The sequence below is a fragment of the Harpia harpyja genome, chromosome 16 (genome assembly GCF_026419915.1).
Source record: "Harpia harpyja isolate bHarHar1 chromosome 16, bHarHar1 primary haplotype, whole genome shotgun sequence".
NCBI lineage: Eukaryota > Metazoa > Chordata > Aves > Accipitriformes > Accipitridae > Harpia > Harpia harpyja.
In genome coordinates, this window is record NC_068955.1 from 28,093,119 (window position 1) to 28,119,048 (window position 25,930).

General features: G+C 40.6%; 1 protein-coding gene across 5 annotated transcripts in view; it reads right to left on the reverse strand.

Moving 5' to 3' along the window:
- GAS2 (growth arrest specific 2) overlaps positions 1-17,988 on the reverse strand; it is a 98,440-nt gene extending 80,452 nt beyond the window's left edge. The window contains exons 1-2 of one of the 5 annotated variants that reach the window (XM_052811720.1): positions 17,856-17,988; positions 7,643-7,804 (exon numbers count right to left, since the gene is read on the reverse strand). In XM_052811720.1, coding sequence (XP_052667680.1) covers positions 7,643-7,784 — 142 coding nt within the window. In that variant the 5' untranslated portion in view covers positions 7,785-7,804; positions 17,856-17,988. The other 4 variants (XM_052811722.1, XM_052811724.1, XM_052811721.1 and 1 more) reach the window with 4 other exon arrangements.
- Between the last annotated feature and the right edge of the window lie 7,942 nt (positions 17,989-25,930).

Genomic DNA, 25,930 nt, shown 5'->3' on the forward strand with positions numbered 1-25,930 from the left:
AAGGGGGGAGTAAGTGAAATTTCATGTTATGTATCTACCTGCCACAGATTAAAATTTTCACCCAAAGAACAAAGCCAAAATACTCAAAACATTTCAAAACATGCCAATTTTTATCATGTTAGATGACACTGTACTTCAGCTGCCACAGATCGTCCTCCCTGGCTACAGCAGACCAGATGACCTTCCATTACACAGTAATTGCATCCTCCTGGCGGAGGAGATCACGAGTCCCATGATGAGATGTGCATTCTGACCAGGCTGGACAGGTCAGATGAGAAGGGAATCATTTACACCCTAGACTAAACTTCCAGGAACTTAACATCATTTCCAGGTAAAAATATTCCTATTTCTTATTGAAGGTTTTCCATTTCACATTTCTACTGGAAAATTTGCCTTCTCTTTGGACACTTTTTTGACCAGCAGCTGTATTTTTCATCTCTCTTCACTTCTACTAATACCAGGAAAGCATCAAGGACTAATTCTTGCTCTTCCTATTAAGACACGATTTTTTTTTTTTTTTGGTGATATTTACATATGGGAATTTGGAAACAGGAATAACACTATCAACTCATTCTCGATAGGCTGTTACACAGCAATCACCAGTAACAATAGGCTACCCTGAGGGGGGGAAAAAAAAAAAAAAAAAAAAAGAGGGGGGAAAAAAAAAAAATTTAAGAACTGAAGTGAGAGTGATCCCTCAGCCCATCCAGATCCACTCCTGCTACTCAAAACCGGCTTGTTTGCAAGCAGAACAACAGGTACAGGTCTGCCCACTGCTGGTCGGGGTTTTTGCCACAGATTTTTGACCAACAAGCAGCTGCCTGACTAAACCACTTCTTTTGTTTTGTTTTTCTAGTCAGTTTGGGGAAATCTGTTCTCCATGAGATGTCTGGAAACTGAAAACATTAATCTGTTTAGAACAGGTTCAAAACATTTTTCATCAAAAAAACCCCTAGGAAAAGTAGATTTAGAAAAAACAAGTCAAGCTTTTCTATACCTTTTCACTCAGAAGAGAGCGGGAAACTAACACTCAAAAGTAACAAAAATGAAGTAGATAATAAAAAAATTAATATTGTACTTCTGTAATATATTGCTGCTACATTGTAATCTGACAGTCAATGTCACCTGTAACACTGAAGACAGCAGTATTATAAAGCAATATGATTACACGAATGCTAAAGGAAAGTTGATTTCTCTAGGCCCTTGCCTGAAAACTGTTAGATACTTAAGCATCCTCTGGGCAAAAAATTGAGAGTCTTTTCAGTTTGATCAGCTAAAAATCAACGACTAAGATAAAGATCTTTGCAACAAACCATCTTCAGATACAACAGCAGACTTGTATTTTTGGTTGAAGTTAAACTTGGTTTTTCTAACACATTTCTACTTCAGAAATATCTGTTTAATGTGAAATTTTTTCCCCTTTTTATTCCCCCCTTAATTCTCTCTGCCATATAGCCCACTTTATAGCTCCTGTATACCTAAATGACTTCTCCAGGCAAAAGAGCAGTAGCAGCACCGCAGACATTCAGTGGTAGCTTGTGCATAACGGACAATATTTTAGCAGTGCCTCCAGCTCAGCTGAAGCCAGGAGTGAAACTATAATAGCCCACAGATATAAAAAATTGAACATCTCAGCACCTCAGAAGCCTTCATCACCATTCTAGCCTACATAATTTCCCATTTGCCCCCATCAGCATTTTTGCAAGAGGTGTAAAGCCATTAGAGAGCTAAATTTTAAGAATGACAATGTTATAGGAACTGCTTTATTTTTAATAGAGTATTGCATTTTACAGTAGACTGATTTTCTTCTAAAAAAATGATTTCAAATATGTTTAACCTACTCAAGATTTTTATTTTATTTTGGAAAGCATAATTTTTCACACAGGTAGAAGAAAAATCATATTCTACATATCTATTCTGTCCTGTGATTTCTAGATTTATTACTTCACTGGTCAAGCATTAGAAAACCTAAAACCTATTTAGAGGTATTTTCTCTTCACACAGGCATGGAAAAATTCTTCTATCTTCTACTATTTAACAATATGTTTATATTATTTTAAATGCTGAATTGCATTAGCAGTTTGGTCACTGCATATTGTACACTAAACTGAAGTATTTTCGTTCTGTTCCCTTTTATGAAAGCTGAAAGAATGAGTTTTGCATTGAACATCTGTATCCAATGAAAAATATATTAGGTGTCAGCTTTCAATTCACTGTATTTTATGGCTCCAAAAGGTGGCATTTCTTTGCTAAAACAGACACTCTGACATATTTAACAGTTGAAATGTATTGATTCAAATGAGAGTAATGTTCATAGCCTGAGGAAAAAAATGGCTCTGTATATTTGTATGGAAAAAACATTAAACTCCATTAAAAATGTATAACTCCCCTATAATTACAAGAAAGCAGTTGCAATGTTTTTATAGAATGGAAATAACATTAAGCATAATAAAAAAAACAACACTATAAGTATGAAAACAAAAAAAAAAGCCTTCATATTCCTGGTTTGTTTTCTCAAACCTCACAAGCATTGCTTACTCTCTCTTTTACCGCAATCACCAGATGCCCCTTAAAAAGACAAACTGTTATACCTGAACACCAACCACTTGGAAACTGTGGGCTGCTATCTCTAAGGCCACCCAGTCCTGGGGGTCCTAATGCAACCAGACTGGGAGGTCTATGAAAGAATAACTAAAGAGAGCCCATGCCCAGGGTGTGTGCCCAAGAGGTTGAAGATAAAGCATTCCCTACGGGCCGTGTCAGACAACCAGAGCCTTCCGAAGAAGGCAGAGGGACTCAAAGACTAGAACAAAGTACCAAAATCTAGTTGGTTCCTCTATTGTTGCACCGAGTTCTTCCACACTTAGTTCAATAACTACAATGCAAGACACCGACTCCGGCCTCACAACTAGCTGATCGGCTATTTTAATTGTATGCTTCCGTGGTAACACAAAACTACTAGTTTACAAATAGAAACATTTCACGCGGGTGCATCTCTGAAACACCTCAGTAGGAGGATGAGCTTCTACAATACTGAGGCACCAGTGGAACAACTCCTCCTGACCCTCTCAAATTGTGTGACATTTAAACCCAAGATAACAAAACGCAATAAAAATAAAGAAAACAAAGGCCAACGATTTTATGCACATGCAAAACTGGCTCTTTTCTGACAAGGCTACTCTGTTTCCGACAACAGCTGACAGCAAGAAAAATAGCTTTGATAGCATTGAGACATTATCACTTACTTGAAATGGGACCTATAGACAATCCCAAAGGCATGTTGATACTAAAGAAAATTCTAAAGCCACTCAACTAAGTAAGAAACTGCATCGGTGCCAGCAGAATCACTAGAAGTATCAGTATCGTGAATGTCTTCATATTCAGGTATTTAAAACCTGCGTTTCCCACTGGCTTGAGCTGAACGCACCGATGTTAAAAATAAAGGTACTGCTACAGAATCTTCTTAGACAGCAAGGTGAGCCACAACACTGAGCTGAAACAGGTTTTGCTTTAATTCAGAATCAAAGAAAGACCATTTTCTTGCAGAAAACTTCCTATCCTTCATCCCCCAAACTTCACACCTCCTTTAACACACCTTTAAATTCCAAGCCTGGTCTTCAACAAAATGCCTGTGCTAACATCCTCAACTCTCTGTTCCTTTTCTCCAAGCCTACTTCACTTTTGCACCCAAGCAACTTTTACATGCCTCATACAACATTCAACATTTACATGTCTAATTCCTCACCACCTTACCTTCTCCAACTCCTTACCTATGAGCTTCTGAAGCCCAGAAAACTCTGTTAGGAAGAGGCCTCAGCACTGAAACCTTGGAGCCCAGACACATCTCACAGATCTATTCCATGGTCCCATGTGCTAAATGAAGCTGGATGGAATAAGCGACAATATAACCCTCTGCAGCTGGTAAATGGGCTCTGGGAATGGGAAAAAACATCAGAGCTCTACACAATAGCCAAAGGGGAAACAGAGGAACCATCCCTCCGTACCTGCCCTAAACTACAGACTGGTGATGAGGCCCAGTCCTTCTGATGTCAGCCCTTTTGCTTCCGCAGACACACATGAGAAAACCAGACAGCATTGGAGGGTACAGCAGACAAGCAAACCCTATTTGCTTTCAAGTTGCTATTTTGCCTCTGCTAGAAGATTACTATGGCCCAGCTGTGCCAATTCCCATGTGAAGCTTGCTCGAGGTGGAACAGAAGTTTTCAGTATCCACAAGAGCATTCCATTAAAGTAAGTATATACATAATCTACCAAATTTGGAGCATGTCAGCAGTGAAAGCTTTGTCGAGTACTTTATTGGCTCTATACATAATAAAAACAAGGCTGAGAGATGATCGTGATTTGCAAGACAGTTGGGTCAGCACATCTCCTTAACTTTGCTACTGCAAGGATCTCTCGACTGAGCCACCACAGCTCAGCAGAGGGAAGCGAGGGTAAGAGACACAACATCCATAGCTCCAATCTTCCTCTCCAGCATGCAAACACCAAGCCCCGCAATGCTGACATGTCCCACTTTGAGAATGCTATAAAGTACACTATTGTATGAGTTAATCCCATCTGACACATCGATTTTATCTGCAATGTCCTTTTTCCAGCCCCCAGAATACAGGCAGCTAAAATCTATTCAGCAATGGAGCTGTAATGACAAACTGTCCTCTCAGAAGCTCTGAGTTTCTCTGACATGGTTCCAAAAATAATTAGCAAAATGCGTACAAAAGTACTAGTGATTACTAAAAAAGCCCCCACAACAATGTCCGTGCTAAATTGGAATAAAATGTCCAAAGTCTCAGGGTTAAAAATTCTTACAGCATTATTTTCCAGCTGCACCACCTATGTCAGTCTTCCCATTTATCACTTGGGTAAGGTCAAATTCTAGCTATGCCTAATTTCCATCTAATATCAAACCCCTTCATTCATATTATGAAGTGCAATATCCTTCCAATGTTTTCCAGTTTGTAATTGCAAACCCATACCAGGCTTTGCTGTTGCAAAACTGTCACCATTTTAACTTCCAGTAACACAAGTATGTAGGACATATTTGCCTCTCCACAAAAATTTCCAAAAACACCATCAGTTGATCAAATAGTTGATCAAACTATTCTTGCCTAAAATATTCTCTTTTTTTTTTTTTTAAATCTACATTTAGTTGAAAAGATTATGTGCCCTTGTTGAATCATAGTACAAATGAACAAAATAATAGAGATAAAACAAGACATGAACCAACATGGCAAAAATTGAAATGCATACTAATTTTCTTTATAAATTCAGAAAGCCTATTACATTAAACTGGCATAAAGACACTTACAATGAGGCCACACAAGTTATAACACAGAGCAAATTAGGGTGTGAATACACAGAGTATTATCTGCTCTGTGTTATCTGCACATCCATGCACATGAAAATCTACTAACCATTAATGCAAAGTACATTATTTCTCCCATGAAGGGAAAAAAACCCACAACAAAACAAACAAGAGAGTCTTGCATTTCCTTTTATCCTTTTGAATGCTGAAATGTGAGAGTACAAACAGGTTTTTACAAGGTAACAGCATGCTATAAATTCATACCTATTTTATCTTACAGCAACATGCTCATGCATCCTTCCTCTCATTAAATTTAACCTAAATTACACAGTAATTAAACCAAATATGAATTCTGAGTTAATATATTTATATGAATATTAATTACTTTAATTCAGTTACACTTAATTTATTTTGAATGCAAATTTTAACTTAATTGAATTATTAATTTGAATAACAATGTCTACACAGGAATTCAAAGCAGTTTAACAAGTCACTATAATTTCAGTTCTTGAGGACAAACTCTGAGAAAAGAAGAGGTTGGTGTGAGAAGGTGTGGGGGAACACATTAAGCAAGTGAACTGTGTATCCTGCTTAATTAAAAGAAGGTTGCGCCCATTTAGTTCTGCAGTGCAGAATTTGGTGTCCATATGAAAAATCAGATTTTTAATTATAGTTGGCATTTCAGAACCTCCTGCTGGTTGCTACTTTCTTGCTAAAAAACTGACCTCATTCCTAAACTTGTCACTGTGAGAACTCTGTTATGAACTGCAAACAAGCTTCTATTTGTTTTAGAGTGGCTCACTAAAACTTCATTGTTTAAAACATTTAAGCAATATATTAAATCCTTAATGGAATGTGCTGCTTCTGATTCAAAAAACAGTCTTTTGGATTGCTATCTTGTGGTAATTGGAACGAGAAGTCAGGATTTCTGGATTTTGTTCTGGCATCGCCTAAACAATTTTATATTCAAAACTCATTAATTTAAATGGAAGTACCACACAAAGATGTAATTTAAAACAAGTGCCACTTTTGCAGTTGTGGATTCACAACTATTCCAACTCTAAAATGGTTACCGCCTAGCTGCAAAATACTGTGTTCTTGCATTCTACTGACATTGTACTTATTGAATACACCTCTCATAACACAGTGATACTTCCCTTCCTCTTAAAAAATGAAGAAATACAGCAAGCTAGAATATGCAGATGAAAGGCACTAGATATACTCTATTATTGTGTGATATCACTGAGTTGGTTCAGCTACAGCATTTGCCAAGGTAAGACACTGTCTATGTCTCACCAGAACAGGCTTCCAGAAAAAAAGCCCGAAAACCCCCAAAACCACACACACCAAATTTAAAAACGCTCATCCAAATTTTCGTCCAAAAAACCATCAACGAAAGTTTCATGTAAACATCACCTCCTCTGAAATATTTTCTCCTTTTTGTTTAATGAGAGGAACGGCTGGCATGTTTCCCTGAGGATGAGGTACTGCGTAAGTCATGTACGTCTTTGATAGAATCCTTTGGACTTACAGAGATCACACAAAAGCCATTTTCCCCTGAATGTTCTCAACAAACAACATACTATTTCCTGGCTCATAGTTTCTAAATTCCACCTTCTTGAATGAGTCGTATATCCCAAAGAACTGCCTCTCTCCTTCCTGCCAGGGACATACTCTCATTTGCTCCTCTTCATGTGTACCTGATTTTTCTCTTGGCTTTTGGTATGCATCCTCTTTCCTCAACAACATGTTTTGGCTTCACACACTGAGACATACAGTTGCAACCAGTAAATCCCCAGGTCCCAGCTGCAGCCACTAGCTCAGACCCCTCTATGCACAAGCTTCCACAACTCTTAGCATGCATTGCCTTGGGTGGCAGTTCTCAATCACTGGACTGCTTGGTCAGCAAAGAACTATTTAATGGCTCCTTCCATTCAAGACAGTACACCCATACTCTTTAGGGGGCCTACCAATAAAAATGGAAAACATAGGTAATGGCAGTAATTAGCACCATTCAGCTTAATGGTATTAATACAGAAAACACAAACAAAAGAACATTTAAAAGAAAATGTGAGGAAAAATAAACATGAAATGAATAATAAAGTTCAATTATACTACTCACAGAAACACTGTGGAGGCAAATTACTTATTAGCTTTTCTGACTCTGCTAACAGTTGCACTGTGTGTGGCGGTAGCTACCTAATCATAACCACCTTTATTACTGAAACGCAAAGAAGCCTGAAGGACCGAATTCCCAGCTAACAGCGTATAGAGTTCTTTTACTGCCCAGTATCTGCATTCCATCTTATTATATCTTACCCAGTAGGTTTGTGAGCCACAGGGCCAAATCCTCTTTCATCGGCAACAAGTTCGCCTCATGTCTACTTGCAAGCCACTGACTGTATTGATGCATATCAGAGAGGCCAGGGCCACGTGCCTTCGGGCTCAGAGCAGTGCACATTGCTTATCCACTTGTTGTACCTGTTTTATTATATATATACAAAAAAAAAAAAAAAATTACTTCATTATACCAAATCTAGTTTCACAGGTTCTCTTTTTAGAATTGTAGAAGATAGTAACTATGATTCTAAGAAATCAGATGTCAGACAAACAGATGTGAATCCAACACATGAATACAACATCAATGACTGAAGGTTTGTTTTGTTAATGGGTCACATTGCAAGTGATTAAATCATACAGATAAATGTCAACTTCATTTGTACTCACCAAGCTACACGTTGCCAACACATAACCAAATATTCTGCAAGGAATGATTAAAATCAAATCAAAATAAACATTTTACACAAAGCTAACAACTCACTACGGTGCCTGATCCAATACCCATTCAAAATAAATGGAAAGCTTCAGAGATTTTTGGATCAGGCCCAAGAAAAGCACGGGAACAACTGAGTTACGCTACTACAGCAAACTTACTAACAATTAACAAATGCTGTTACCAAAAAGGAATCAGTCTATTCTACAGCTTCAGAATAATTAAAGTAAAAACCCACACCAAATATATTTACTGAATAGTATTATTTCTTCAGAAAGCAGCACAACAGCTAGTGCTGGTCACCCACACTTCCCACTTCCACCTTTTCTACAAATACTCCTCTGCTTCAGTGACAACATACTGAAACTTTAGTTTCAGGTAAGACCATACGTCACGTGTTAACTATTAGTTAAGTGTTGTGAGTCTTGCAGCAGCCAGAGACGTTAGGCCCACCGCACCTATATCTCTGCTCCTGAACGAGTAATTGCCCCATCTGTGGCAGAAGCATGCTAAGAAAAGAAGGTTATTTTTCTCTCTGAAAAGAAGCTCAGATCTGGACCCTAATGCTCGCAGCAAGGAGCCGAGATACTTTCTTGCCTGGTAGGCTGTAGCCTGCTGAAAGCCCAGTCACGCCAACTAGCAGTCACGGGGTCTTACATAGGCGGCACTAGACAGACGTTAACTGGAGGTGGGAGGTCCGTAAGGAATAGTTCTTTGCCTACTGTCAACTGGGTGATCCACATCAACTGTGGTTACACGAGCCAACTGGCTTCAGCTTATGATACTCCGCAAACACCGCTCCTTTCTGTCCTTTGCATACCTTTCAAGTCAGGTAAGAGGTAGTTGTGGCTTTAAAAACAACAACACAAAAGAACAATTTGTTATACTATTCCATTGTGGCCTGGAATAACAAGAATACTGAAAACAATTCCTTTGCCAAAAAAAGGAAAATGTCTACTGAATGTAAAAAGCAATTGCCTTTCCATAAAATTGTGCTGTAACTGACATTTCCAAATATATTAAATGCTATTTGGGATATTTTAATGCTTACATTAAAACAAGCTTGCGTATTTTAACCATACCCTGAGTAACTAAACTCCTTGTTCGCAAAAACATCTGCTTAAGCTCTTGTTGAGAGTACCTCACCCCAAATCCTGAAGTCTGGTTTGCCCTTGAGATAGATACTGTAGCTTTCACTACAAATATACTCCTTACAGAAATTAGACAATTTTTTCAGTTGGGGAGGTGGGAAAATAAACATAAAAAAGACTTTATTCCCTTGTACATTTCTGAATTATAAATAAATTCTACATTTTTCTAACAACAAAAAAAATCCTTATGTATCAAAGTTCCTTTGAAAGCAGAGGAGTTGAAGGCAGACTGAAGTATGTAATTTAAGCACAGCTCTGTTCTGAAAACTGACTTTGTAAAAATGTCAGCTTGGATTTATGGTTTCCTGGTTGATTAAATCCAAATCATACCTGTTCATTTGGGGCGGGGTGCGAGGGAGTGCAGGGAGAAGAATTAGGCTGTTAACTCTGCAAAAATCAGTCTGGAATGTCACTCTCAAAATAGATTCCTTTGGACTAGATGATACTAACAGCAAAGGAATTACAATGACAGTATATTTTAAGTTGCTCTAAGTGACTCAGAACCATGCAATTTAGTTCTTCAAATCACCGCTTCATTTTGGATGGAAGCAGAGGCAAGATGGGTAATTGATACCCCCCTTGTCTTCAAAGACTATATGGGAAAAGTCGAGTATAAATACCTCTGTCATATACTTTCTTTCCAGAAAAAAAGCCTTTTTATATATATATATAATTTTTTTTTTTTTTTTTTTACTGATTTCTGGAGTCTATAAACCCCATTGATATGGTGAGAACCAGAACTGAAACTAGTTTATTCTCTTGAACCACCTCTGAAATGATATCGGTAAAAAGTAATTAAAGTCTCATTCCTGAATGTTCACTTCATATACAATACACAAATAAAGCAAAGTAAACATACATCATTTTTTGGCATCAATTTTTCAGTTTATTAACACCTATATATCTAAATGTTTAGGAAACAAGATCCTGCAGTTTGCTTCTTTTGACCTACAGATTGGAAAAATATACCTGAAAAAAGAAGCACAATTATACTAAAGGAACCAGTTAGACACTGCACCTCTTCACCAGAAACAATTTCACAGTTCATACATGCTTTAAGGAGGGGGTTAGACTAGATGACCCCTGGAGGTCCCTTCCAACTTAAATTATTCTGTAATTTTATATTTCAAGGATGCACGCAGCAATATTCATCATGGGACCCTAAGCAGGGTCTGCCCTGTTAGGAGCGTAACTCATGGCACACACACTGAGCTGGGTTGCGTTAAGAGGAAAACTACAGCGACAACATCCTTTTCCTTCACCTCAGGAAGGGTCCACCTACCTTGTGACTTCCAAGACCACGCATATTTAGTGCCCTATGAAACCTGGAGCTAATTAATAATCAAGAGCATTATAATATGCCTGACAGCCAGCCAGATAGGATACAGGCTGCTGCCACTGGTGGGGCTGAAGTAATTCTAAGGTCTGAAAGTTGCATTTCTTTAAGACTAGACAAAAGAGAGGGAAGACTTCTGGAGCAGCTACATGGAGGCAGTTTGGGTTTCCCCATCAGCCTGTGAAACAAGCACGGCAGTCTGTTTACGCTTCAGCCTGATCTCTGTGGAGACGCAGAGCAGAGAATTCAGGGATTTGAGATGTTACTTCAGTTTGTCTCTAATACTTCATACTGACGTACCTCTTGTTTCATAAAACTCAGCAACCAGGCTGGGTAAAGGTGTCGGGGAACTTTGAGACTCACTGCAGGAAGAAAAGTGGGAGAACAAAGAGCTCTGATTTCGGAGGACGCATGGGTGCTTCAGTTTTGTACTAACTGTGGTAGTAAGAAGAGAGAAGATCCAGAGACAAGAAGGGTATTCTGAGTTTAATGTAGTTTCAACAGGACACAGGTTCTCAGAATGGGAAACTGGGAAAGATGAGGAAAGGCAGATAGACAGGTGACAAAAAAATCTCTAGAAGCTAAAAATGATTCAGGCATCTCTATACTGGGACTAGGTCTGCTTGAAATAGTAGCCCTGAATTAACAATAATTTATGGGTTAATTCGTAAAGCAGGCATGCAAAGTGAGGACTGTGGAATGAGAAAGTTAATACTGATGAAGTGTCTCCACTGAGAAGAACCCTGAAGAATCACATACAATCCAACCTTACCTTTGTGTAAGTTTTCTTTAATTTCGTTTCTGAAAGAAATTAATTTTCCCCTTCCCCGCTACTTCTCTGAAAACCTGCCCTACATTTCAGTAAAATACTTTGTCAGGCTCAAAGCAACAAAATTCCTACCTTGGATTTTTAAAATTAAAAAAAATTTTAAAAAATCGGTCCTCAAGAAGCAGAGCACAATTTGTACCTGTACCTCCTGTCACAAATTCTGCAAGTGATATTGTGGGTCAGTTATCAAAATGCAAGCATCAGAAGCTATCAAAACCTTAATTATTCTTTATGCAAACACTGACTGCTGCTGAACTTCTAAGTTTAACTTAAGCCTCCACGACACTTCAGTGCTGAAGTACCTAAGCTTCATTAAAGTGTTCATCTACTTCATCAATTGTAATAGCCCATACATTAACTATTAAAACTTCAGCACATACTAGCTGGGATCTGTGAAGAAGCTGAACTGAGTTAGGTGAAGGTGACAGCAGCTGGGTCCTGAGCTCCTTCAAGACCCTTTTGAAGATTCTACCTGTAGTAAAGGCCAGGCTCTTGATTGCTCTCTCAGATACCATCAACTCACCTCCTTAAAGTGTCTTAACATACTTATTTTCTGGTGAGCTGGAGAAAAGTTTATTGACAATTTAGCAGCGAGGAATTTGGTCAAAGAAGTAGACTAACTTGCCACAGAAGGAGCCAGCAGCGTTCAAGGCTACTTCACCACAGCTCAGGCAAGCCTCTTTGGCTCCAACAACTATTTCATCCTTTCCTTTTGGCAGACATGAGGTATGAACAAAGTAGCCAAAAAATATTGGTTTTCCTAATCTCACTACTTTCTAACAGCAACATCAAATCATCATATATACAGCTCTTTAAAACTAGCCAACACAAACACATCAAATATTTTGTAGAATGTTACGCTTCTCTATAAACTGTTGAGGCTGATGTGATATGCAGAAGCGTTTTCAAAACTTACCTCTAAATGCTTTGTTCCTCAAAAAGCAACTTCTTCCCCCTACTATTCTGAATGCAGACAAGGAAAGGTCTTTAACTACTTTTCATTCTGTTTTGTTACAGGTCATATTTATGCAGCACAGCCTTTTTTTCCACCTCTCTCAATAAGAGGACGACATCTCAAATTCTTAGACTTATTGTCTAGCTGAAGAATTCAGTGTGGGATAGTTTACAGTACACCCAGTGACATGTAACAGATTCAACACACTAAAAGGTTATATTTCTCTCTGCTTGCTTCTACCAAACAGTGAAGTTTTTATTTTGCTTTACAGTAGTACATTTAGTTTTCTGTGTATTGTAGCTCACCACTTGTATTTTGCCAGCAGGGTAACTTACGCTATCTGCTGATTGTTGTCAGTGATCATAAGGTGAAAGCAATGAGAATCAAACAAGTAATCTTCTGTAATTCCACTGGCTTTTGTTGGGGTTAACTGGTAGAACAAAACGATTCAAGAATGATACACTCTGTACTCAAAACACACAGGAGGCAAAGACTGTTAGTCCAGAAAGTAAACCTGGCTGCACAGTTAGGCACTCACAGTTGCAGATGCCTGGATTTGATTCCATTTCCTATTCCAACCACTTTCCTTACCTGTAAAATTGCAATAATAGTATAATCTGGAGGAAAAAAATTATTCTATATAGTAAATATATATATATAAAAGCGTGCATGTATGCATAGATATGCATACACAGAAAATACACATGCTCTACCCTGTGAGTTAATCATACAAAACAGTAAATTCTTACTCCAGATTACCCATCCAGTTCCAGCATATATATATAATGGCTTATACTGAGTAGCTGCTGGCTACCCAGTGCTCTCTGTGCTACATGAGTTTCATTGTCGCTTCAGCCTGGCTCCTAATGACATGTGCATTAGTTCTCAAACAAAAGGAGGCTTGAACCACTCCTTTTAACTTGTTCCTAGATACAATCCTTCCAGGTCAGGGATGAAGAAGTCTTACCGAGTCACTTGCTCTTTATGACTTGGTTTAAGAATTAGGATAGACATTAAGTATCCAGTGAAACAAGTATTCTTCTTTGTATTTGTATTCAGTTAGAAAAGAATAAAAATACGTTAAAATTGTCTCTGGAGGGGAAAAAAAAAAGTCATAAAGCAAATGCAGAACTCTATACAGAGATCAATCAAATCCTCTCTGATGCAAAGGTCCTACATGATGTCCCTTTTGCGCCACACCAACTTGACTGTGACACCGTGCAACAGACACCTGTTTTGGCCCCCCCCAGGTACTATCGCCTAGCAGGCAAGCTAATTGACCGGCTCTGTTCAGTTGGCAGCCAAACCAGAGTTATCCAGGACTGAAGATTTGCACATATGCCAGTTCAGTGGCCTAGTTGCTCTACAAAGTTGGAACAACTGGAACAGAAGACAGCGTAACTCCGCCTTGGACACTGGGTTCAAAGACTCTATTTCATAAAATCTTCACAGAATTAAATAAGCAGGCTTTATGCTTGTGAAATGAGGTCTCTTGTAATATGATTGAAGAAGCACATTAGCTATCAGTTGTAGAAGAAACAAAACATCATGCATGCACAACTGTGCAATAGTTTTACTGTCAGTGGTAGAGAGAGCAGACAGCAACTTAGACAAGAGCAGCAACAGTTTTCTCTGAAGGAACTGGAACTTGAGCACTAGACTGCACATTGGCTTTGACAGAGGGGTATCGGCTATAACTGCAGACAATCTCCTGCTGTCTTAGAGAGAAGGTAATGCTATTGGAAAGCAGCCATCCTGGAAAGAGAGGAGACAGAGGATCAAAAGCCAGAACAGAGCTCATGAGTATCTGGCAAGGGTCTCTGCTGGATCTCCCTGCTAGTTCTAATCACCTCAAGCAGATGGAAAAGAACAGAACTTTTGAAACTTTACTGGAGTTTAAGTGGACAGTGTGAAGCATTCACTTGCTGTAACTGCAAGCTGGGTGCAAAAGAGGCTTAAATGAAAGATTCAATGCTCATAAACAGATTAAGTTGCAGCAACAAAACGCACATTTGTGCAAGCAGAAATGAGGCTTCCCACACTATGGGACCCATACTTGCAATCACCACTTTCACATACGCAATTTTACACACATAGCACATCCAAGCATAAATACGTTCACATCTGAAAACTGATTTCAGTTTTCCTGTCTCAGTGTTGGCACATTTTTCAGATTTGGAGAGTATATCATTAGACCACAGACTAAAGGCTGCTCTTGTTTTTCTACCCCCTCACCCATGTACATACATAAGTGTATACACACATATATATGCAGAAATGGGGCGGGGGGGGGGGAAGATCTATTAATGTCTTCCTTTGAGAGCCACAGAGGTAACTAACAATTTCTGTAACTGATATTTTTAATGTCAGGAAACTGTTCCCTATGGTGAGATCCGCTAGACAGTGGAATAATTTCCCCAAGTGAAACCGTGAAAGATCCCCTACTTGAAATCCTTAAAATGGATTAAAAGAAGCAGTAGGAAAAAACACAGAGACCTGTCACTCACTGATAGATGTTACTCAGTCAATCTTTACCACCTGCAATTTCCAGTTTACTATAGAACAGTAATCACTCTCATTTGGCCCTTTTATATATGTAAAAACAAACACAATCACTTTTAAAGTGATTCTGCTACTACATTGCATAGCTCCTCTTCAAGAGCTATTGCAGAGCTTTCCCTTCTGTAAGAAACAACAGGTCGTTCCCGTCTGCATCATCCTAAATACATATATCTGTAATCTTAGTTTTCTCACTACCATAAACAAGCAGATAAAACATAAGCTCACAAATGCAGCAAGCATATTTTTGCAAGGAAATTCAATTTTTCTAGTTATTTTATTATCCTTATAAACTATACCACAACCAATTTAGCCCAAGGTTTCTGGAGCTTTCCCAGATTAACTTGGAGCATACTGTACATGTTAGGAGCAGGGGGAGGGGCACTGGAGGGGAACCACCATCTGAAACTCATTAATCAATTAGAATTTTTAAGGGCTTACATCAAAATGTGATCTACACTGATAAAGTAAACTTTAATCACAAGAAGCCTTTGTCCTTTACGTTATGAATATACATGTTACAAATGTGTGCAGTACTTCGAGCGGAGGATAGAGAACCTGGCACAACAGCTTACCGATACTTTAGACCCGCAAGGCCCTTGGTCTGAGGCCAGACCAAACCGAAGTTAACCGCACTTAAAAATCTGAGCTAATCATTGGAAGCCTAGACACTTTCAGGACTATGCCTAATAGAAACAATTTTGTTGCCTTCATAATGTCTCTTCTACCAAAAGGAAAACAAAAAGTCCTTCTCACATAGACCAAAACAAAACTTCAGGAATGTTCAATATCTACTTGCTCATAAAATTATAACTTCTGGAAACTGAGCCCAACTCCTAACACAGCCCAAAAACTTTCAAGTTGACTTCTCTTTGCCTGGCTCTTACTGTATGTTATTCTGCTTGTCTAAGCAAAAGAGCCATTAAAAATTAGTACAAAAGAAGTTTCAACCGCCACCAACTAGAAAAGGAAATACATATTAAAACTGACCTATCGCATCTTACAAGGAGTATAAGCATGTCTCTTGCTGCAAGGACACTACGCAGACAGTATTACAAGCTGACTCCCAATCATCAGCTTTGCTTTTAATTATGAAGTTCCATTTCTAAATCCTGTCCTGAAATTAGTGTGAAGCTTAACTTAGAGGTGTAAAGTGGAGTTTAAGAAGTACTTTGGATAGTAAGTGTGCCAATTTAAATAAGACTGTGGGTAAAATAAATAAAGCAACCAAATAAGTTAGTAGCCTGAAGTCAGTAAGAGCTAGAAACTTGAGGATAGTACTGACTCTTCCTCACCTCACCTCCTCCATCTAGATGTGGCTGTGGTTCCAACTAGGGTACCACGGTATAATGCTGATCAGATGGCCTATGGTATCATATGATATGAATTTAGGGATGTCAGCTAATTTCCTATTAAATCACAATCCACATCACAAAACCATCATAAACCCATTACACTTGGCACAGCATCTACTCCACAGTGAAGAAACCATTCATAACTTAATGTACATGGAAACCAAAGAATACTGGTTTTGTTCCTTTTTCATTTCAACGTAATGTCAGAAGCGTGCTGGAACTGCACCGGGGAGCCTGCAACGCATCCTTTCTGGTGCCCCGAGAGCCCTTCTCCCCTGGGAGCACGCAAAGCCCGTACAGCCAGCGGGCTCAGCTGACACACACCACTGCAGCAGGATGCTGACAGCAGTCCTAGATAAGGAATACAGCAACCTTCATTTCTTACACGTAAAGCACCAGGGAAGAAACAAAGCCCTCTTAAAGTCAAACTCTGCCCTCCTCAGATTTGAATCTAGAGCCTAGAGAGGAAAGCAAGAACCTGGAAGGACGGGGGAGCGCACAGCGAGTAGGAACTACCCGAAAGACGGGCTGGAAAAGCGCACACGGCCTCGTAAGGGGAATCCCCCCCCCCGTGTTGTGCCCCCACCGCTCCCAGCACCCGGCAGCCGCCCCCCCCCGCCCCGCTCTCACCCACCGCGGAGCCCGGCTCTGCGCTGCCCCGGGATGCGTTTGTCCTCCTCGGGGCCCCTCCGCAGCAAGGCTGAGCTAATGGCTTTGCCATGAGTGCTGGAAGCACCGCTCCCAGGTCTGCCCCTCGGGGGCAGGACCAAGCAAACCCGCCGCGGCCCCCGACCCTCCGCGGGATGCCCGGGGCGATCCGCCAGCAACCCCCGGGCTAGCCGCGGCGAGCCCCGGCTGAACCGCTCGTCCAGCCCCACCACACACCCACGCACGCTCTCATTCCGCCTCCGCGATGCTTTCAAACTCTGGACAGCCAGAGCGCGGGAGAAAAGAGGGAAAAAAAAAAAAAACAAAAAAACAAACCCAAACCAAAAAAAACCCAACAAAACCGAGAAAGCCCCCCGCTGCCCAGCCCGCAGGCAGCCGCCCCCGCCCCGCAGCCCGGTGCCCACCACCGAGCCCTGCTGCTTCCCCGGCGGGCCCCCCACGGCCGCCCCGGGACACGGAGGCGGGGGGGGGGGGGGGAGAAGAAAACAAAAGCACCTACTCCGCAGCGACAAACCACCAGGCAAACCTCACCTTCCCGCTTCGCTCCCCGGCCCCTTTCTCTTTAAACTCGAAGGCAGCCGGCAAGCCACGCGAAACGCCCTCAATTTAAAGGAACCCGGGCTGCGGGCTCCGCCGTGGGGTCGGCAGCGAACCAGGCAGGCAGGCAGGCAGGCAGGCAGGCAGGCAGGCAGGCAGGCAGGCAGGCAGGCAGGCAGGCAGGCAGGCAGGCAGGCAGGCAGGCAGGCAGGCAGGCAGGCAGGCAGGCAGGCAGGCAGGCAGGCAGGCAGGCAGGCAGGCAGGCAGGCAGGCAGGCAGGCAGGCAGGCAGGCAGGCAGGCAGGCAGGCAGGCAGGCAGGCAGGCAAGGCAAGGCAAGGCAGGGCTCGGCTCCCGGGGCCGCACTCACCGGCCGCCCGGCGCGCCGCTGAGCCCCCCGCCTCCGGCAGCCGCCGCCGTCCCCCCGAGCTGAGCTGAGCAGACCGGCAGCAGCCGCGCTGCCGCTCTTCATACTTCTGTCCGCTCCGCTCGGTGCTCTCTTTGGGAAACCCCTTTTTTTTTTTTTTTTTTTTTTTTTTTTTCCTCCTCTCCGAAACCGATTTCCTATATTTCAGCGGTCCACACAGGCTGAACGGAAGTTAAATACTTACTTTTTTTCAGAGGGACGGCAAAGGCAGTTCACACTGATTTACCCTTGAAATGCTGAGATATTGTATTACAGCCCTTGGCAGCAAGTTGGTGCTTGGGTCCATTTCACTTTTATTATTATTACTCCCTTTCCAAGCCTCTTGATTGTGGAAAAAGAAAAAAAAAACAAGGGAGAAGGGAAGATTTCACATCCAAGATAAAACTCTCTTTTTCTTTAATTTGACTAGCTGTCTCTGGAATATTTTAACACTTAACAGCACCTCTTTTAATTGCCACTTTCTTTTCTCTTGGCTAAAGGAAGATCTTGGGGAATTCTGCTTTATTGCATATTTCTCCAAAACATTTCATGCCACCTTGTAGTCTATTTTGAACAAAAACGTATGCTGTTCATAGATTAATCATTCTATTACACTTTTAGAAGAGTGGTGGGTAGAGGTTTTCCTTGTTCTTGTATGTCTGTGCTTCGTTTGCCAAGCTAACTCTTAGCGCACCTTTATTTCAGCCATTTCATTCTCACCTTATGTCATTCTCATGACATTTCAACATTTGGTTAAATGTCAGAGATAACCTTCTCCAACTCTTCTCCAACTGTTGCTTATTCACTTATTCCCTACACAGAGAAGCCCCTTTTGTGAATTCAATAGCGGGAAACAGATGTTCAGACTTCTGCTTCTCTTAATGCATGGATGTAGATTGCCTTGCTGAGTTTCCTAATGGTATCATGTTATCACTTCCCATAAGAATGCTCCAGTCAAACAGCACACTTGTTTTTTTTCTTTCACAGTGTATATCTACTTAATTAAATTGTTCTAGCCAAAGCACATTATGTACAATTATACTGAAATAATTGTTTAACCTGATTGCTGAAAAGCACATCAAGCTGACCCTTATTTTTTATTTACATTCATTTTTTTGTACTCTCATCTGCTGGGAAAACTTGATTTGCACAATTAATGCTGGGCTATTTCTCAATAATTGCACTGTAAGCAAATTCCTGTTCTCTGAGAAGCAGATGTTCATTTCTAGCCAATCAGAATACACACATCTTTCGTTATTTATTGTATTCCTATACTCATATTATGCTGTTCTGATGGGCTATTAACTGCTGTGATGAGTGCTACTTAAATGAGAGCATTTCATCAGCGCAGTGATGTATTTATGATGAGCTGGAGGCATGTTCTATGTGAGTAACGGTACAGAATTAAATCAACTCCTAGTTTTGTTCTGGTTAGCAAAATTTGGATGCCCCTGGGTATGATGGTTTCCTTTGGCTCATCTAATTTCTTGATCAGAAAAAAAAAAAAAAAAGGAAAAAAGGAAGAAAAAAGCCCTCAGACGTCCTAAAAATGCACTGGGGTGGAGCGGATGGTGAGCTGATGAGCAGATTCCTGTATGCACTTAATTATCTTACAGAGGTTTTATCTGACCTTCAGAAAGATTTTTTTTAAAAAAATTTTTTTAACAATGAGCAGCAACTTAAATCCAATTTATGTGTCACCTTGAAATAAAAACCAGCTTGAGATGAGAAGGCCAATTCTGTTTAAGGTGTCCTCTATGCTTAGAAGTCCTGCCACTATATAGAGAAGTTGGGCAACATTCCCCTAAGCAGCAGTTATGTCTCCAGTAAAAGCTTTGCAAGGTTCACGTGTACTCTTGAAGTACAAGACTCCTACTGAGTTTGGGAGCAATTCTACGCAGGGAGTTAAGCTGAGGCTTTTCCAGGCATCACGCAATAAATCTTGTATGTTCATTTGCATATGTACCAGTGGAAAGGGCTGAAAAAGCAATTGTAAGATTTTGAAGCCAAACTTGGTTGTGCATTCCTTGATATGGTCAGTTTGTACCAAAGAATAATCTAACATCAGGTGATAGTAAAATAGCATGCATTCAGAGATACATTACCTATGGATCTTTTTCTACCTTTTATTATTTCAGTCATTAGTTTCTTACCATCACTTCATAAAGAATTGATAGTAGACGAGCAATATGCAACACCCAGTACAACAGGTAAGAAAAACAAAAAAACGAAGGTTAGATCAAATGTTATACAAGCAAGACTGAGGGGAACACAGTGCTAAGTATGCATCTGAAATGTACATTATATAAATGCTATGGAAGTTTCAGCAGTGACACTACAGTTATGAATGCACTGAGATTCACACTTCAAGCAGGACTACAACTTTTCTGTTTCACACTTAAGCACTAGAACTTGGCTTTCAGATTTGACACAGTTACTTCGGAGCCACAGCACAAATACATTTTCTACGTAAGGTTATTTCAGTAACATCCTTGCTAACCTTTATAGAGGAAATACACAAAAGTTCCCTTGGGAAATGCTATCATTTTTTTCACTATTCAGTTGCATAAACAGTCTTAGCTCCCCACACTTTCAACTTCCAGTGACCACATGTTCTGATAATATTTTTGACAGGGTGTATTGGCTTTGTGTGGCAAGGTTTTGGTAGTAGGGGGGGTTACAGGGGTGGCTTCTGTAAGAAGCTGCTGGAAGCTTCCCCTGTGTTCGAGAGAGCCCATACCAGCCGGCTCTAAGACGGACCCGCCGCCGGCCAAGGCCGAGCCAATCAGCGATAGCGGTAACGCCTCTGTGATAACATTTTTAAGAATAAAAAAGTTGGGACAGACGGTAATCGGCAGCCGGAGAGAGGAGTGAGAACATGTAAGAGAAACAACCCTGTGGACACCAAGGTCGGTGAAGAAGGAGGGGGAGGAGGTGCTCCAGGCGCCGGAGCAGAGATTCCCCTGCAGCCCGTGGGGAAGACCATGGTGAGGCAGGCTGTCCCCCTGCAGCCCAGGGAGGTCCACGGTGGAGCAGATCTCCACCTGCAGCCCGGGGAGGACCCCACGCCGGAGCAGGTGGGTTCCCGAAGGAGGCTGTGACCCCGTGGGAACCCCGCGCTGGAGCAGGCTCCTGGCAGGACCTGCGGATCTGTGGAGAGAGGAGCCCACAGAGCAGGTTTTCTGGCAGGACTTGTGACCCCGTGGGGGACCCGCGCTGGAGCAGTCTGTGCCTGAAGGACTGCACACCGTGGAAAGGACCCATGCTGGAGCAGTTCGTGAAGAACTGCAGCCCGTGGGAAGGACCCACGTTGGAGAAGTTCGTGGAGGACTGTCTCCCGTGGGTGGGACCCCACGCTGGAGCAGGGGAAGAGTGTGATGAGTCCTCCCCCTGAGGAGGATGAAGCGGCAGAAAATAACGTGTGATGAACTGACCGTAAACCCCATTCCCCGTCCCCCTGTGCCGCTGGGGGGGGTTGGTAGAGAATCCGGGAGTGAAGTTGTGCCTGGGAAGAAGGGAGGGGTGGAGGGAAGGTGTTCTGAGATTTGGTTTTATTTCTCATTACCGTACTCTGGTTGATTTTGTAATACATTGAGTTAATTTTCCCTAAGCTGAGTCTGTTTTGCCCATGACGGTAATTGGTGAGTGATCTCTCCTGTCCTTATCTCGACCCACAAGCTCTTTGTTATATTTTCTCTCCCCTGTCCAGCTGAGAAGGAGGGGGAGTGATAGAACAGCTTTGGTGGGCACCTGGCGTCCAGCCAGGGTTAACCCATCACACACGGTCAACTTCCAAACAGATAAGAGGATGACTAGGCATATGAATAAATGATGATCTGAAGACAGACATAGGAAAGAGAACTGAGAGAGAGAGAGGACTTACAGTGATTGAGGAAGGTAAAGCTTGTTTGGAAGCCATACGTGCGTGCAGAAAGCCTGAATAATATTACCGTGACTAGGACAAAATGGTTCTACACATTGTCATTTAGATAGTTTTAACAGTAGGAAGGGAATATTAACTCTCAAAAGAGGTAGAAGATGAGTGTAGTTGGCTCGGATGCAACAAATTCTATCTAAAGTTGTCATAAACTTTCTATGATTTAAGGCAAAAATTCAGGATTAAAGATTCTGAAAGATTTACTCTTAGTTGCACATTATAAATCTTGATACATAGCTAATTAGAGATGAAATTCTGGAGCATGAGGTCGGCAAGGATGATCACAATGGCCCGTTTTAATCCATTAAATTCCTCAGCCATTTTCTAAAACTGTCTTACAATCACCATCTCTGGTGACCTGCAGATGCTATATCATTCTGTGGCATTATCAGGATTTTCTTAAGAAGGTACCTTGCAGGTCACTTACAAATGGGGAGAGAAAATTACCTAGATCAAAGGGTTATCACAATACAGCTGAAGCAGCAGTCGCTAAATGGGAGGAAGAAAAGGGAGCAGGAGAGGGAGAACGTGGAGAGGAGGTTGAAGTTCTCAGTAGGCAGAGAAGAGACACGAGCATCTGGTTTGGCGTATCTCTAGATCACACTCTCCCGGTGATTTTCCAAATTTCCCAAATACTCCTTTTTCAGTATGTAACAAGTGTCACAACTGACCAGTATAATATCAGTCAAATATAATGGATACAATGTAATTTATGACTAGCATCCCAATCCTATATCAACTCTTAAAGCACATACAGCCATTAACCAGGACATACCTTGGTCAGCTAAGAGAACCAAGATGGGAGAGCAACAGAGGTGAGTAGCAGGAAAGATGAATAAAATGTATATTGAGTAAAGAATGTCATAGTTGTTGATTTTCTGGCTTTTTGCCACTACAGGGACTATACAATTAAACCATTTAACTGAAAATTAAACAAGTTCAGAATGCAGAAGTACATTTACTCTGTTCTCTTCTTTCTTTCAGAATATGCCATAGAAGTTAAAATTCAAAACATGTGGAGTCAGAGGTGAATAAAAACTGCTGATACTTGAGTCAGCTTGCTAGAATATGAGCAGCCACAATGAGTGCAGAACATGTTTCATAAATGACCTAGCATTGTCCCATATTATAGTAATCAGTTTGCAAAAAAATTTCCATGTCTTCCTTGACTTTCAAAAAAGTCAGACTAGTCAGTAGCCTTGCAGGCCTGTGATCAATAAATATATCATTGTGGAACTCACTGAAATATATTGCACTAACTGGTGCCAGATACCTCTTAATTTTACGTTTTTTTCAAAAACGGTTGGAATATAATGTATAAATCCTAATGTGTCCTGTGTTTGGCAAGTTGAAGAATATGTGGACAAACCATGAATGGGTAAAACTTAAAATTAATTCAGTTATGCATGATTTTCCATTTTAATTATCATGAAAATAAGGCATGCTGTAAGCTCAGTCTATCATCTGATAATTCAGTTCAATGCACACAATGACTTTGTAATCAGCTTTGTAATCAAACTGTACTTTCATCAAACGTGCAGTGGAATACCCATTTTAAAGCTCTATGAATAAACTGCAAACAATTCCTTCACCGTCCAAGTAGTATGTTTTGTCCTTCCATCTTGTAAACTTACCATGCAAGAAATGTACTTTCTATTCATATAATTATACATGACTTAAAATAATTACAATTTTCATGAAACTTTTTTGGTTTTAATCTTAAATGTGAAACTGACTGTGGTAATCCGAGAAAAACAAGTTTTCATCACTGTAAGCCTAAATACAAGTTAACTGTTTCATCTGCATCTTATTTACTAAAACATAGCTACTTCTAATCTTTTGCAGTAATCTTCATCAGTGTCAGGGAAGACACCTGGATGAAATTTGACCCAAGAACAGTTTTCTGTCATCATGGAGTACACATACTTGAATTGATGTACTGTGCACCAGCATACATAGACCACTCAGAAGATACAGGTGTACAGTACGTGCATCACTGTGACATACATTATGGTATATGCACCACTGGCACGAAGTGCTCACAGCTCTGATTTATACAGAAAGCTATTTTTTGGCCGAGTGTCATAATAGTTTATTCATTAATACGGAGCATGCAGTTGACATGCCAAGAAAAATACTGGGGTTGACACAATGATTAGCAAGCCAAAGTCTATGTTCTGTTTGACAATTGAAGTGCAATGATCTGTCTCTAAACAAACCAGTGCCTTAAACATTAACAAGGCAGATTGTTTGTTTGTTTGTTTGTTTTTCTTAAATATAAGGATCTCAGATATTACATTGATAAAGATCATTTAAATGCCTAGGTAGATTAGATAGGCCTCATAACACCTTACATCCTTCTTGAAGGGAAATCAATGATACTCACATACAGAACTGAAAGTTGTCTAACTATACCTCGTAGGGCACTGCCTTCTCCTCCAGACAATGTAGCAATTGAAAGTGACTCAGGAGACAATATAGCAACTGCAACTAACTCAAATACCTGTCAGAACTAGCCCAAATGTAAATGAAGTGATGGGAAAATGCGTATATGATCTCTGTTCCTGTTCATTATATTTTACAAGAGCCCCAGATTTTGTGGTTGGTTTCTAATTCGGATGGACAAGTCATTAAAATAAGATGCTATCTAGGGTTACATAGAAGCATTAGACTAACTATCAACAGCACAAGAACAGCAATGAGAAAAAGAGGATCTAAGAATGCCAACAGCTACCACAGCAACATCATCTTCTTGTATCAGAAGTGTTCTGTAATCATTTTACCAGCTGCTTCTTGTAGAGTAGCTGACTCAAAATACACAAACTAATTTTCATAGGAGTTAACAAAGAAATGCTGTGCTTTGGGAGGCAATTGACAAACAGTCCAGATGCACACATCACAGTTTCTTGAAAGTAACAGATTTTCCAGACCAAGAATACCAGAAGACTAATGCATTATTCAAGAACCAAAAAATTCTTTTAAACAGAAAATGTTCTAACAAAGTAGTAACATCTGACCACCTGCTCCCCACTTGGCTGGTCAAAATCCTGCCTTCCCTCTTTTTCTCTTTGCCTTTCAATGTCTTCCTTCTCCTGACAAATACCTAGGTTTCTTTTAAAATCATTAATATTCTTTGCTTCCATTTCCCTTCCCATTAACTTATTCCCTTCGTTATTGGACTTTGTATGAAAATATTTTGTTGAGTTTCTATTTAAACCAGGGCCCAATTCTGATCCTAATGTCACCCACGGTGAAACTCCCTTTAACGTTAATGAAATCAGATGAGGCTTTTTTTGTACCTAGTTTGTAAGAACTAAATTATCAGCAGTTATTCTAAATCTGAGAGAACTGTAGATAACTACAGATGTAGCTTTAAATCTCTTCTAGCAGTCCTATGGACTCATCTCAAAGTCTTCATAACTTCATCACATCCTCATTGATACTTTCCCACAGCACTCCAGTCCATGCTTCTCGGAGACATTATAATATTTTACTGAATGGGGAAAAATGTATTTCAATAGGCTAGCTAGTGATCTGATACCTCTAAATGAATATGCTAAGCTCAACCTAGAAGCAAATATGTGGCATACAGAGGTATCTCTGTACAGGCCTATGTGAGACAAATATGTATTCCTTCCCTACTGGCTACCTAGTGAAAATACAGCAATTTCATAGAGCTACTCTAGCCTAGTCACTGGAACAACTTCTGCAGCCCAATTTAGGATCCCGTTTCCATATGAAAACCCCATAAAGCAGCAGATTCTTTGGCTATCTCACAGGTTCAGTTCTACTTTTCTCACATTGTTCTGTCCATGAAGTAAAAAATGGCAGATAATTAATTCTACCCCATTTGAAGTGATGCATGCTCACAAAATATGTAATTTGTAATAAACCTGCCTTTGTAACAACAAAATTCAAGAGTTTTATTGCCTGGCCAGCAATGTAAAGGAAGAGAGACAGGCTGGTCCTTATAGCCGAAAATTAGGTGCTCGCTTACGTTTCTGTAAGTTTGATTTTCTTTCCGCACTATCTTCATAGCTCTCCCAGCCTTTGCCCTGGTGTTTCTGACACCGTTTTTCAGCATTTATCCCTCAACTCTACA